General features: G+C 38.4%; 2 protein-coding genes across 2 annotated transcripts; both read left to right on the top strand.

Moving 5' to 3' along the window:
- The first annotated feature begins 489 nt into the window (after nt 1-489).
- Nucleotides 490-1,746, top strand: LOC121399639 (olfactory receptor class A-like protein 1). The gene has a single exon (XM_041581182.1). It carries the CDS (start codon nt 490-492, stop codon nt 1,462-1,464), a length of 975 nt encoding a protein of 324 aa, XP_041437116.1. The 3' UTR covers nt 1,465-1,746.
- Nucleotides 1,747-8,730: 6,984 nt separating this feature from the next.
- On the top strand, nt 8,731-10,078 carry LOC108707464 (olfactory receptor class A-like protein 1). Its single transcript, XM_018245468.2, has one exon. The coding sequence runs from the start codon at nt 9,004-9,006 to the stop codon at nt 9,940-9,942; it is 939 nt and encodes a 312-aa protein (XP_018100957.1). The 5' UTR covers nt 8,731-9,003; the 3' UTR covers nt 9,943-10,078.
- The last annotated feature ends 990 nt before the right edge of the window (nt 10,079-11,068 follow it).

The raw sequence follows: 11,068 nt of genomic DNA, 5'->3' as shown, positions 1-11,068 counted from the left end.
TATGTTTCACGTGGCAAGCTTTCAATAAAGATATTCAGTCAGTTACATTTTTTACATTATTAAATAATACATTTAAGGACAAGAAACCCAAAGGACCACATAAGTACTATTACAACATACTTTTTGGGGGAGTTCTCTTTAAATCACTTGCCTCACTTCTGTTCTACTTCTCTTGCAGAATGCTAACAACTGTCTAGCAGGTAAGACTTTGTAGGAGAGAGCCAGAAAAACCTACAGTGTTTTGGTACTTTCAACAACATACTTAAAGGACAAGAAAAATCACATCCATTGTGGGGTCCCTGGCTGCTGCTCGTCTTCACTGAAAAACACACTTACCCAAGTTTGGTGAATTATATGAACTCCTGCACTCATCTTTAAACCATTTCCCAGGGTTCCCTTGTAAAGAAAACTGATTGCTGGTTGTCTATTTCATGTTCACAAGCATATCAGATACAAGTTTTCACGCAGGTACCACATAAGAAATTCTTGATGAATATCCTTCTTTACATCAAAGCTGTTGGTTTCTTTCTTTTGGCAGTGATTGGAATTCCAGGCAATGTGTATATTTTGTTCAAGTTTGCCATTATCAAAATTACAGAAAAGAAGCTCTTGCCAACTAACTCTATCCTGATGGTTCTGGCATTCATGAATCTGCTTATTGTTTTTTCCCGCATTATCCTCCAATTTCTCAATGCCATTGGAATAGAAAACTTCATGGATGACTCAAAGTGCAAATTCTTTGTCTACACCTATAGAGTGAGCAGAGCAATGTCCATTTGCACCACCAGTTTGCTCAGCTGTTATCAGTGTATCATCATTGCTCCACAAACTAGACTCTGGGCATATCTGAAGCAAACTGCGATGCCGAATGTATTGCTAATAACTACAGCCATCTTACTAGCCAACCTCATACTCTACCCAGGTAGCATTTTGTATGCTATAGTGAAAAAAAATTCTACAACTTCACCATATACACTGCATTTAGTTTACTGTGACATGGACTATCTGACTTACGAGGCATACATAATTAATGGGGTAATGTTTGCCTGTAGGGATTTCCTGTTTGTTGGGCTTATGACTGCTGCAAGTATTTATATTGTTTATGTTTTGCTTTGCCATGAAAAATCTATAAAAGGCAAAAGGAGCACAGACCGAGTGCCTGGAAAATCAGTTGAATACAAAGCTTCTAGAGCTGTTATTATGTTAGTTTTGCTCTATGTACTTTTGTTTGGATTTGACAACTCCATGTGGATCTATACACTGACGCTCTCCAATGTGACCCCTGATATGAATGATGCCAGGATTGTGCTGGCCTGCTCCTACTCTGCATTGAGCCCTATAGTTATAATTGCCACCAACCCCAAATTGCAGCAATTGTTAAATTTTTTAAAGAGGAGGAAGTTTTTCTATTGTGATAGCAAGGCTGAAGAAAGAGACAATGAAATAAACTGTATTGGCATATAAAAGTTCTTTGGATTGAGGCAGTACATTTGAATGCAAATATTGTATTGTGGATTATAAATACTAGACTGAAAAAAATAATCATTACCCATGATGTTATGTAATTTTATGCATTTGCAAAAGCGTTGTTATGTTGGCTATATCATGAATCCTGAAGGTTTGGATGACAGAACAGGCCTACCATATAAGTGAAATAAAACATTCAGCCCATATAAAATAATTGAAAAATCAGCCCTATGCGCAAACACAATATTATTTAAGACAAACACGGTAAAGAATATAGTATTCAAAATGACACATTTACTAACACTTTAAAGGACCTGCATTGATTTATTAAATACCTATTTAAGCATAATTTATTTTATAAGAATAGATAGGGAGTCAATTATTATTATGTAGAGTTCTATTTAAATCTGTTGACTGAACAACCCCCGAGAAGAAAAAGACCATGACCTATGGACTGCTGCTGTGTTTTTGTGCTGAAATCTGCTCAGTGTAAAAGGCACACAGTCCAATACCATGCCTGTCAGTGCAGATACACAAAGGAGTGAATGGGAACATATTGGCTTCTCTCCCCCTGTAGAAAGAACCCAGGCTGAGAAATCCTAAGGCACAGCCCCACAAGTGCCAGACTTCATAGGGTGGTATAGAAAACTCAAAAGTAAAATAAATATCCATAGGACATTCGCCTCCCCCTTACTGGCCCCTATCCGACACACTGTTTTGTTTATTATCCAGTTATGAAAGTTGTGGAGAGAATGGATGGTGGGCACAGGGTTCAAAGGAGCCCTGCCTATGCCAGGTCCTCTGCTTATGGTAAGGACTGGGCTGGCTTGTGACTGTCAGTATTGATGGGCGAATTTGGGGTGTTTTGCTTAGCCGAAAAATTCGCGAAACGACAGAAAATTCAAAAAACCAGCGTCAAAAACGGACAGCTGTTTCGCGAATTTATTCGCCGGTGGCGAATCGCTGGAATTCCGCTAATTCGCGCCTGCCGAATAACTTCGTCCATCACTAACTGTCAGCATTGCACTTGTGTGGGGGGTAATGGGTATTACTAAATAAGGCATTTTTCAGTAGCAGTATGCACACATGTCGCTGTCTTAAATATATTGATAATGGGTTGAGTGCAGAGGACTCTTGTATTTTACTATATGTATTTTGTGGTCACAGCCCCATTGCACCCCCGCCTAATGGTTTTAAAAAATAGTGGTGAGCACAACTTTCCCTTGTTTATTACTAAATAACCCTAATCTGCAAACTTTAGGCACTTTAGGCATATCACAAGATTCTTATTGCTTTTAATTACAAATTGAAAGGGGAAATAATCCTAAATAACTGAAGGCAAAGCATTAAAACATAGCTTTGTTTACAACCAAAATGTTATTAATTGTGGTATTTAGAGTGGTGATAGAATTTATGGGGAACATTAATAAAAGATATATAAAATAATACAAAAATTTATTTTTTGTTTTGTTACTGTATACCAAAATAATTTATGATGCCACAAATTTAACACTAGTATTTACAAATCTTCTTTTTCATAGCAACATCTTTTATTAGGTCTGGAATTTGCACTCAGCTACACAAGCACACAAATAATTAAATACATAGTTTCATACAGAGATTTATTTTGCATAGTGTATCATGGCAATGTTCAAACTGGGCTCCCGCAGGTAATCAGCTTCCAGTCTACAATAGATAGTAAATAGTAAAATTCTAGTATTAGGATAACTCCATCTTTCATAGAGTCCATTTTACACAAATTATATATTTTTAAATTTTTTAATGTACATTTTTTCTCTGCAAAACTACAATAGTATTAACGTAAGAGTTAAAGCCCAGACATTCGTTCTCCTCGCTTCTCTATACGGATAGTCTACATTGCTTCCTCTTTAGAGGGCACATAGGAATTGTTTTAAGGGAACCAGGCATGTATGCTTTGTCTTAGCAGCCATCACATATACTAATAACGGTGATAACTTAGGTGCCTGAAGGGTTGGCACATGGCCGTTATTTAATCAGCCTAGTCATTAAAACACCTGCCAAGATCTGGCCCTGCATTTTCTAGCAAATGTAGTTGCTAGTAAATTTGTAATACCTTGAGCCTCTGGCCCTCCCCAATCTTCCCCGCCCCCAATCATCTCCATAACCTGCTATCATCCAGGTCCACAAGTCATTGCTATGCCTCTTCGCGGGAATTTACAGTGAATTCTAATATCAACATCACTGATAAAATGGATGGACTATTATTTTTTAAATACCCCCAAACCTAGTCTAGCTACATGTACAAAACTCTTGCATATGTGCACATGTTGCTGGTTCTATCAGTTCTATCAGTAACATTAAGCTAGGTATGGAGAAATCCTTGTATAGGATGGATTACGGTTTATATTTTTACACCATCCAGTAGTGGTATTGTGCTTCCTCAGTCCAGCATTACTTACATAATGCTATAAGTGCACTGGTAAGTTAAGCAACAGGTCATGTCACAGGTGTTACTAGGAGTGGAGTGGAGTGGAATTTATATTTAAAAAAAATAGTGCGTCCTTTCTGGAACAGTGATACTGAGAGTGACATACAGTATCAATAATAGGAAAAGGTCAGTATAACTTTAAATCTTTCCCTAAATGGAAACCCATTTTTTTTAAAACCCATTAACCCCACTCAAAGTCTTAGGCTAGGGCAAGACAGGACAGAAATCAGCCTGCTGAGAACCCTTAATACACATTTCCATAATTTAGGGCCACATTTACTAAAACTCAAATTAATGTCATTGTTTTATGAAAACAAATCCGACCAAACTCAACCAAACATGACCTCGACGGGTTTGAGATGGATTATTTTCCGATTTGGATTTTTAGCAGCTTTCAGGTTTAATAAATCTCTAAAAATTAGACTTTTTTTCCATGAAAAATCAAAGTTTAATAAACGGGCCCCATAGCTAAGTAAAGCTGCGAGGGAGTTTTGTCAATTTTTTCCCAATGAATTAAATTGAGAACTCTGCAAATATTATCTGTTACTTGTCACCTTGAAATTAAGACTCATTGATCCTTATGTATCAGCGTGCCTACAAATTTATTTAACCTAGAAGACAACTTTTTATATAATTATATATCCAAATACATACATCAATAGAGACACTTTCAGATTACTGTGGTGCCTGGGGCCAACCAGGAAACCTAATTTCAAGGGCCCACCCAGCACAAAATAGCGCCCACAAATAAATGTCAAAATTAACATTTTTATTTAAAAAAAAGAAACTGGAATGGCCGTAACAATATTAAATTAAAATATCTTGTTCAACACCCCAGTTTGGAATTTCAGTGCTGATCTGGTTTCTAGGGTCTAAATTATCCTAGCGACCAGACAATGGTCAGAAGAAGAAGGCAAATAATTTGAAAAATATACAAAATAAAAAATTAAGACCAATTGAAAAGTTGCTAAGAATTTGGCAACACTTTATTAAAGTTCAATGGAACCATTGTGCTTGGATGTCTGTGACTGTACTCTCATGGGTTTAAATGCCAGGGAAGTCCCTACTACTCAGTTGAACTGAAGCAGCCACTAAAAGTTCAGTTGCCGTTGACTTAAGGAAGAACTAAACCCTAAATATGAATATGTCTAAAAATGCAATATTTTATATACTGAATGTACTGAACCAGCCTAAAGTTTCAGCTTCTCAATAGCAGCAATGATCCAGGACTTCAAACTTGTCACAGGGGTCATCGTCTTGGAAAGTGTCTGTGACACTCACATGCTCAGTGGGTTCTGAGCAGCTGTTGAGAAGCTAAACTTAGGGGTCGGAGCAAATTATCAAGCAGAAAATGAGGTTGGCCTGTAATAAGCTGATGCTACAAGGCTGATTATTTAATTCTGATGCTAATTGTATTGGTTTCTGTGTTGACATTGAGTCATTATCTGTATTAATTACTAATCAGCCTTATAGTGTGTCATTTCTATTCTATATATTCATTATATTTTGAGTTGCTCCCTAACTGGGACAGCAGCACAGAGCTTGTGCAGTGAGTCAGCAGAAAAAAAGATGAGGAGCTACTGGCGCATCTTTGGAGACACAGATCTTCCTTGCTAAAGGGCTGTGGTTGCCTTGGGCTGGTACAGAAGCCCAAAACATAATGTACAACATTTCTAGCTACTTCTTTAGTAACGTTTTAGTTCTCCTTTAATTCTACTAGATACTGGCACACCCAACAACACACCTGTGTGGCCCAGAGGCATTTCATGATAGACACAGCATGGCCCCTTGGTATTTCATGACAGAAACGGCTGGTGTGAGCAGTAGTAGCTCTGGAAGCAGAGTTGAGGTAGGGGTTGTATATGATCCAAAATTATATTATACAGCAACATTCCAGCATTTGCAGCACATAATGTAGTCAAAGGTACTCGATTCAGGGACAACAAAACAGGGAGAGGCAGTGACACTTGCACTTTAAGAATAGTGAGAGGCAGTGGGTTCTGGCACCCTAGACAATTTATACACAGTCGGGCATTGAAAAATGCTGGTTAGGATGCACACAAAGTAAATGCATTACAAATTGAATTTATAATCCTCCCAGAACATTTGGTAGACTAAAAGCCATGAAAGTGTTATGTATCAATCCCCCAGAAAAGAAAATAGGATAAACACAGAGCTCCATTCACCAAACACAAGGCAGGATATTTGCAAGTCCAACACAAACTGCAGCAGAGGCCCACAACCAAAAACAGTATAGATGTAAATGCTCACTTTACTCACGTACTCCCATTTTATTATTTTGCCTTCCCCTCACTATCCATTTGCATTTTTCTTCTTGCCATATTTCTGCTCTTCATATTTTCCTCTCTTCCTGTGATTACCCACCTTACCACCCTCTGCTCTTCTCTCCTCCATGTTCTTGTGCCCTCTACTTTGATTTTCTCTCCCTTTCTGTACAAACGCTCTACCTGTTTAATCTCTGTTCCTTTGTTCCTTTTCTCTTTACCAATAATGTCTCCTTAGCACTTTTTTATATTGCTCATCTTGCCCACTTTTGTTTTTTTCCTGAGTGATGCCCTGCCCCCCATGTCCTGTGATAGAAAATGTCACTACAGCTGAGATTGTGTGCTAAGCCAAATGCATGGTTAAACAGTGTGCCTGGATATTAAAGTTGGAATTTACACCTCCCACACAACTCAGCCCAGAACACAGTCCCAGCTGTGGTGAAGTTTGCTATTACAGGGCACCAAAGCAAGCGGCCAATCACTCACAAATATCTAATGTGCATCCTGCTTTCCCCACCCCCTCCTCTTTAATATCTTTGTATTGTGAAGAAATCCTTATCTTTCTTTCCCACTGCTAGTAACAATGACTTTACAGGACGTGACGGGAGTGCAAGAAGGTGTCAGGTGGAAGTTGTGGTTGTCAGCTGTTCCACTTCAACCAGTGAGGCTGGGGCGCACCGGGTTTTTTCCCGGGGCCCGGCAGGCCAGTCTGACTGTGGGCTTGAGCTCTATAGCTATTCAGTGCAATAAACATTTCCCGAACAAATTTGCAGTTACCTTGCATAACATCATTGCACAAACCTTGCTGCATGTAAATGTAGGGATGTGTAAAATAGCCACCCCTAGTATTTTGTGCAGGCAGTCCCTCCATGTTATGGACACCTAACTGGGTCCTAAAATACAGTTGGGAGGGGTACTGTTTGCTCTTTCTGCTCTAAGCTAGGCCCCTGCTGCTTCTCACAGTGACCAGCAGATGGCATTGTGCTGGGAAATAAAAGACTCTGAAGCCATGCTTTCAGTGTCCATTTTGTGTTAGCTCTGACCTGAACAGGCAGGCAGAGCTCTGTGGAACCTAGACAGGTCAGGTCTAGTAAGAATAGGCTACTCACCATTATTGGTCTAGGAGTGACAGACAGACAGGTTATTTAGCTGAGCAGCTCAAGGCTCCGACGAGGAGAGTCAGAGGGATTAGGATCCCGGGTACTAACAGCCCAGAAGTAGGGACTAAGTGTATAGGAACAGGGTAGATAGATTCCCCTCAGGTTCCACTTAGGGAAAAGGCTGAAAGATGGGTGTACCTTTATTGCTGCTGAGCTGGTCCTCTTGCCTGTGGGGACTATTACTGACCATATGGTGCTGTGAGTATTGCCTATTCAATGTGATGCTAAATCCTGTCATGCTCTATTGTATACTCCACTGAGGATTGTGTATGTTCAATAAACCAGTTCATGTTTAAGTTATAAGAACCACTGGCGCCCAATTATTATACCCTGAATCCAGTTACAGTTTCTCTACACCCTGCCTCCACACCGTTGCGAGGGCTCACTCCCTAAGATTACAGGTCTCATCCGGTGCACATTTAGTGGGAGTGGAGCTCAATAGTGGTGTAATAACACACAATTTACTATAGCGCTACATAAATAATAAAAAACTAGTAAAAAAGTAATACTTTTGGTGCAAAGGCTTTGTAATATTTACTAGCCAGACCATCAGGGCCTTAGAACTTTCAATTTGAGATACTTTATCAACTGCTGAATCTCTTGAAATTCCATGGGATTATATAATATTGTTACATATTGGGGAGAAATAGATGGTAAGAAACCATTCAAGGTCTATCTGTTAATTGCATAAAGTCTAAACGTAAGAAGCAAACTCTTTGACTCGTTAGTCTGGGTTTGAGGTCAGTGAACACTTTGGTTCTAATTTGAGTAAAAAGGGATTGCCATAATTTATAAGGAAAACTGACATTTTACTGTTGATCCTCATTCTTTAATTTGCAAGTAAACTAAAAGGATTTTTTATCCAGACTCATATGTGTTCAGTCATATATTCTTGTAATAGATTAAAAAGTTTGTCAGTATACATCACATTGTAGATTGTTAGTGTGAATTAATTAATCCCTAATGGGATTAGGTAATAAAAATGTAAAAAACAATTGTCAATATATATCACATTACAGATATTTAGTGTGAATTAAGTAATCCCTAATGGGATTAGGTAATAAAAAATAACCCATAAATACAGGGGAAATGCCAGAGCAATATGAAATGATCTTGCCAGGGTGACTGGATACAGTAGGTATGTTTCATTCATCTATATTCATCAGATATTCAGTCAGTTTAATTTTTTACATTATTAAATAATACATTTAAATACAAGTAACCCAAAGGACCACATAAGTACTATTACAACATACCTTTTGGGGAACTTCTCTTTCAATCACTTGCCTCACTTCTGTTCTACTTCCCTTGCAGAATGCTAACAACTGTTTGGCAGATAGGACTTTGCAGGAGAGAGCCAGAAAAACCTACAGTGTTTTGGTACTTTCCACAACATACTTTAAGGACCAGAAAATCATATCCATTGGGGGAGCTGCTGCTCGTCTTCACTAAAAAAACATACTAACCCAAGTTTAGTGAATTATGTGAACTCCTGCACTGTCATGTTTGACCCATTTCCAAGGGTTTCCTTTGAAAGAAAACTGATTGCTGGTTGTCTATCTCATGCTCATTAGCATATCTGAAACAAGTTTTCATACAGGTACCACATAAGAAATTCTTGATGAATATCCTTCTTTACTTCAAAGCTGTTGGTTTCTTTCTTATGGCACTGATTGGAATTCCAGGCAATGTGTATATTTTGTTCAAGTTTGCCATTATCAAAGTTACAGAAAAGAAGCTCTTGCCAACAAACACAATCCTGATGGTTCTGGCATTCATGAATCTGCTTATTGTTTTTTCCCGCATTATCCTCCAATTTCTCAATGCCATTGGAATAGAAAATTTCATGGATGACTCAAAGTGCAAATTCTTTATCTACACCTATAGAGTGGGCAGAGCAATGTCCATTTGCAGCACCAGTTTGCTCAGCTGTTATCAGTGTATCATCATTGCTCCACAAACAAGACTCTGGGCATATCTGAAGCAAAAGGCGACACAGAATGTATTGCTAATAACTACAGCCATTCTTCTAGTCAACCTCATATATCGCACTAGCCTTATGTATGCTATAGTGAAAAAGAATTCTACAACTTCACCATATACACTGCATTTAGTTTACTGTGACATGGACTTTCTGACATACGAGGCATACATAATTAATGGGGCAATTTCTGCCTGTATGGATTTCCTGTTTGTTTTGCTTATGACTGCTGCAAGTATTTATATTGTTTATGTTTTGCTTTGCCACGAAAAATCTATAAAAGGCAAAAGGAGCACAGACCGAGCTCCTGGAAAATCAGTTGAATACAAAGCTTCTAGAGCTGTTATTATGTTAGTTTTGCTCTATGTACTTTTGTTTGGATTTGACAACTTCATGTGGATGTATACACTGACGCTCTCCAATGTGACCCCTGATATGAATGATGCCAGGATTGTGCTGGCCTGCTCCTACTCTGCATTAAGTCCTATAGTAATAATTGCCACCAACCCCAAATTGCAGCAGCTGTTAACATTTTTAAAGAGGTGGAAGTTTTTCTTCTGTAATAGCAAGGCTAAATAAACTGTATTGGCATATAACAGTTCTTTGGATTGAGGCAGTACATCTGAATGCAAATACTGTATTGTTGATTATAAATACTAGACTGAAAAAAATTACCCATGGCCTTATGTAAATTTTATGCATTTGCAGACACGTTATTATGTTGGCTAGCTTTCTATAATGAATCCCGATGGCTTGGATGATATTGATCAATATTAATAGAGTCAACAGGCCAACCACATCAGTCAAATAAAACATCCAGCCCATATAGAATGTCTGGGAACCTGCATGATCAATAATTGAAAAATCAGCCCTATGTGCACACACAATATCATTAAGAATAAAGTATTCAAAATGATACATACACTAACACTATCACTTGAGTCTTTAAAAGACCTGCATAAAAGTATCAAATACGTATGTTGGCATAATTTATTCTATAAGTTGTAATTAGGGAGTCATTTATTATTATGTAGAGTTCTATTTAAATTTGTTGACTGACTAAACCCTACAACCCATAGGGGTAGATTCAGTAGCGGACATATTTTTGCCAGTGTCAGCTTCACACGGCTCACACCAGTTCACCAGGCGCAAATGCGATACGACTACGACTACGCCAATTCACTAATATGCGCAGTTTCATCCTGGGTGGCGAACGCTGGTGACTTTGCGCTAGTGTTACTTCGGCAGTGCAAGCATTTCTTAGTGAAGATGCGCTAGCGTTCATTTGTGCTTAGAGAAAATTCGCTAGTGATCTAGCGCTTAGGCCGATTTGCATAGGGCGGGTAATTTAAAGTTGTATGGACGTCTTTATTATAAATGTTGGTGATAAATGCTTGAAGTTACCACTTTTTATTACAAATGTCCAGGGGACCTTAATAAAGACAAGAGAGTTAATATAATGACCTACACATGAGCCCACTGTACAATTAATATGATATGAAATGTTATGAAATGTCTGGAGAAAACTGGTTACCCAAAAAAACTTTGTTAGGACTTTTGCAGGCAATCCCGCTTCAAAAAAGGAAAAGTTGCCAGCGTTTTTTGGAACTTTAATGCATTTTCAGGCACACAGGATATGATGTAAGTGACAAAAGATTTAGGAAGATCTGGCTGCTTTTTTAGCACTTTGCCTGGTCTGAGGTGG

Source organism: Xenopus laevis, chromosome 2L (genome assembly GCF_017654675.1).
Source record: "Xenopus laevis strain J_2021 chromosome 2L, Xenopus_laevis_v10.1, whole genome shotgun sequence".
Lineage (NCBI taxonomy): Eukaryota > Metazoa > Chordata > Amphibia > Anura > Pipidae > Xenopus > Xenopus laevis.
The sequence above is the reverse complement of the archived record's forward strand: the minus strand, read 5'-3'. Positions and strand labels throughout refer to the sequence as shown.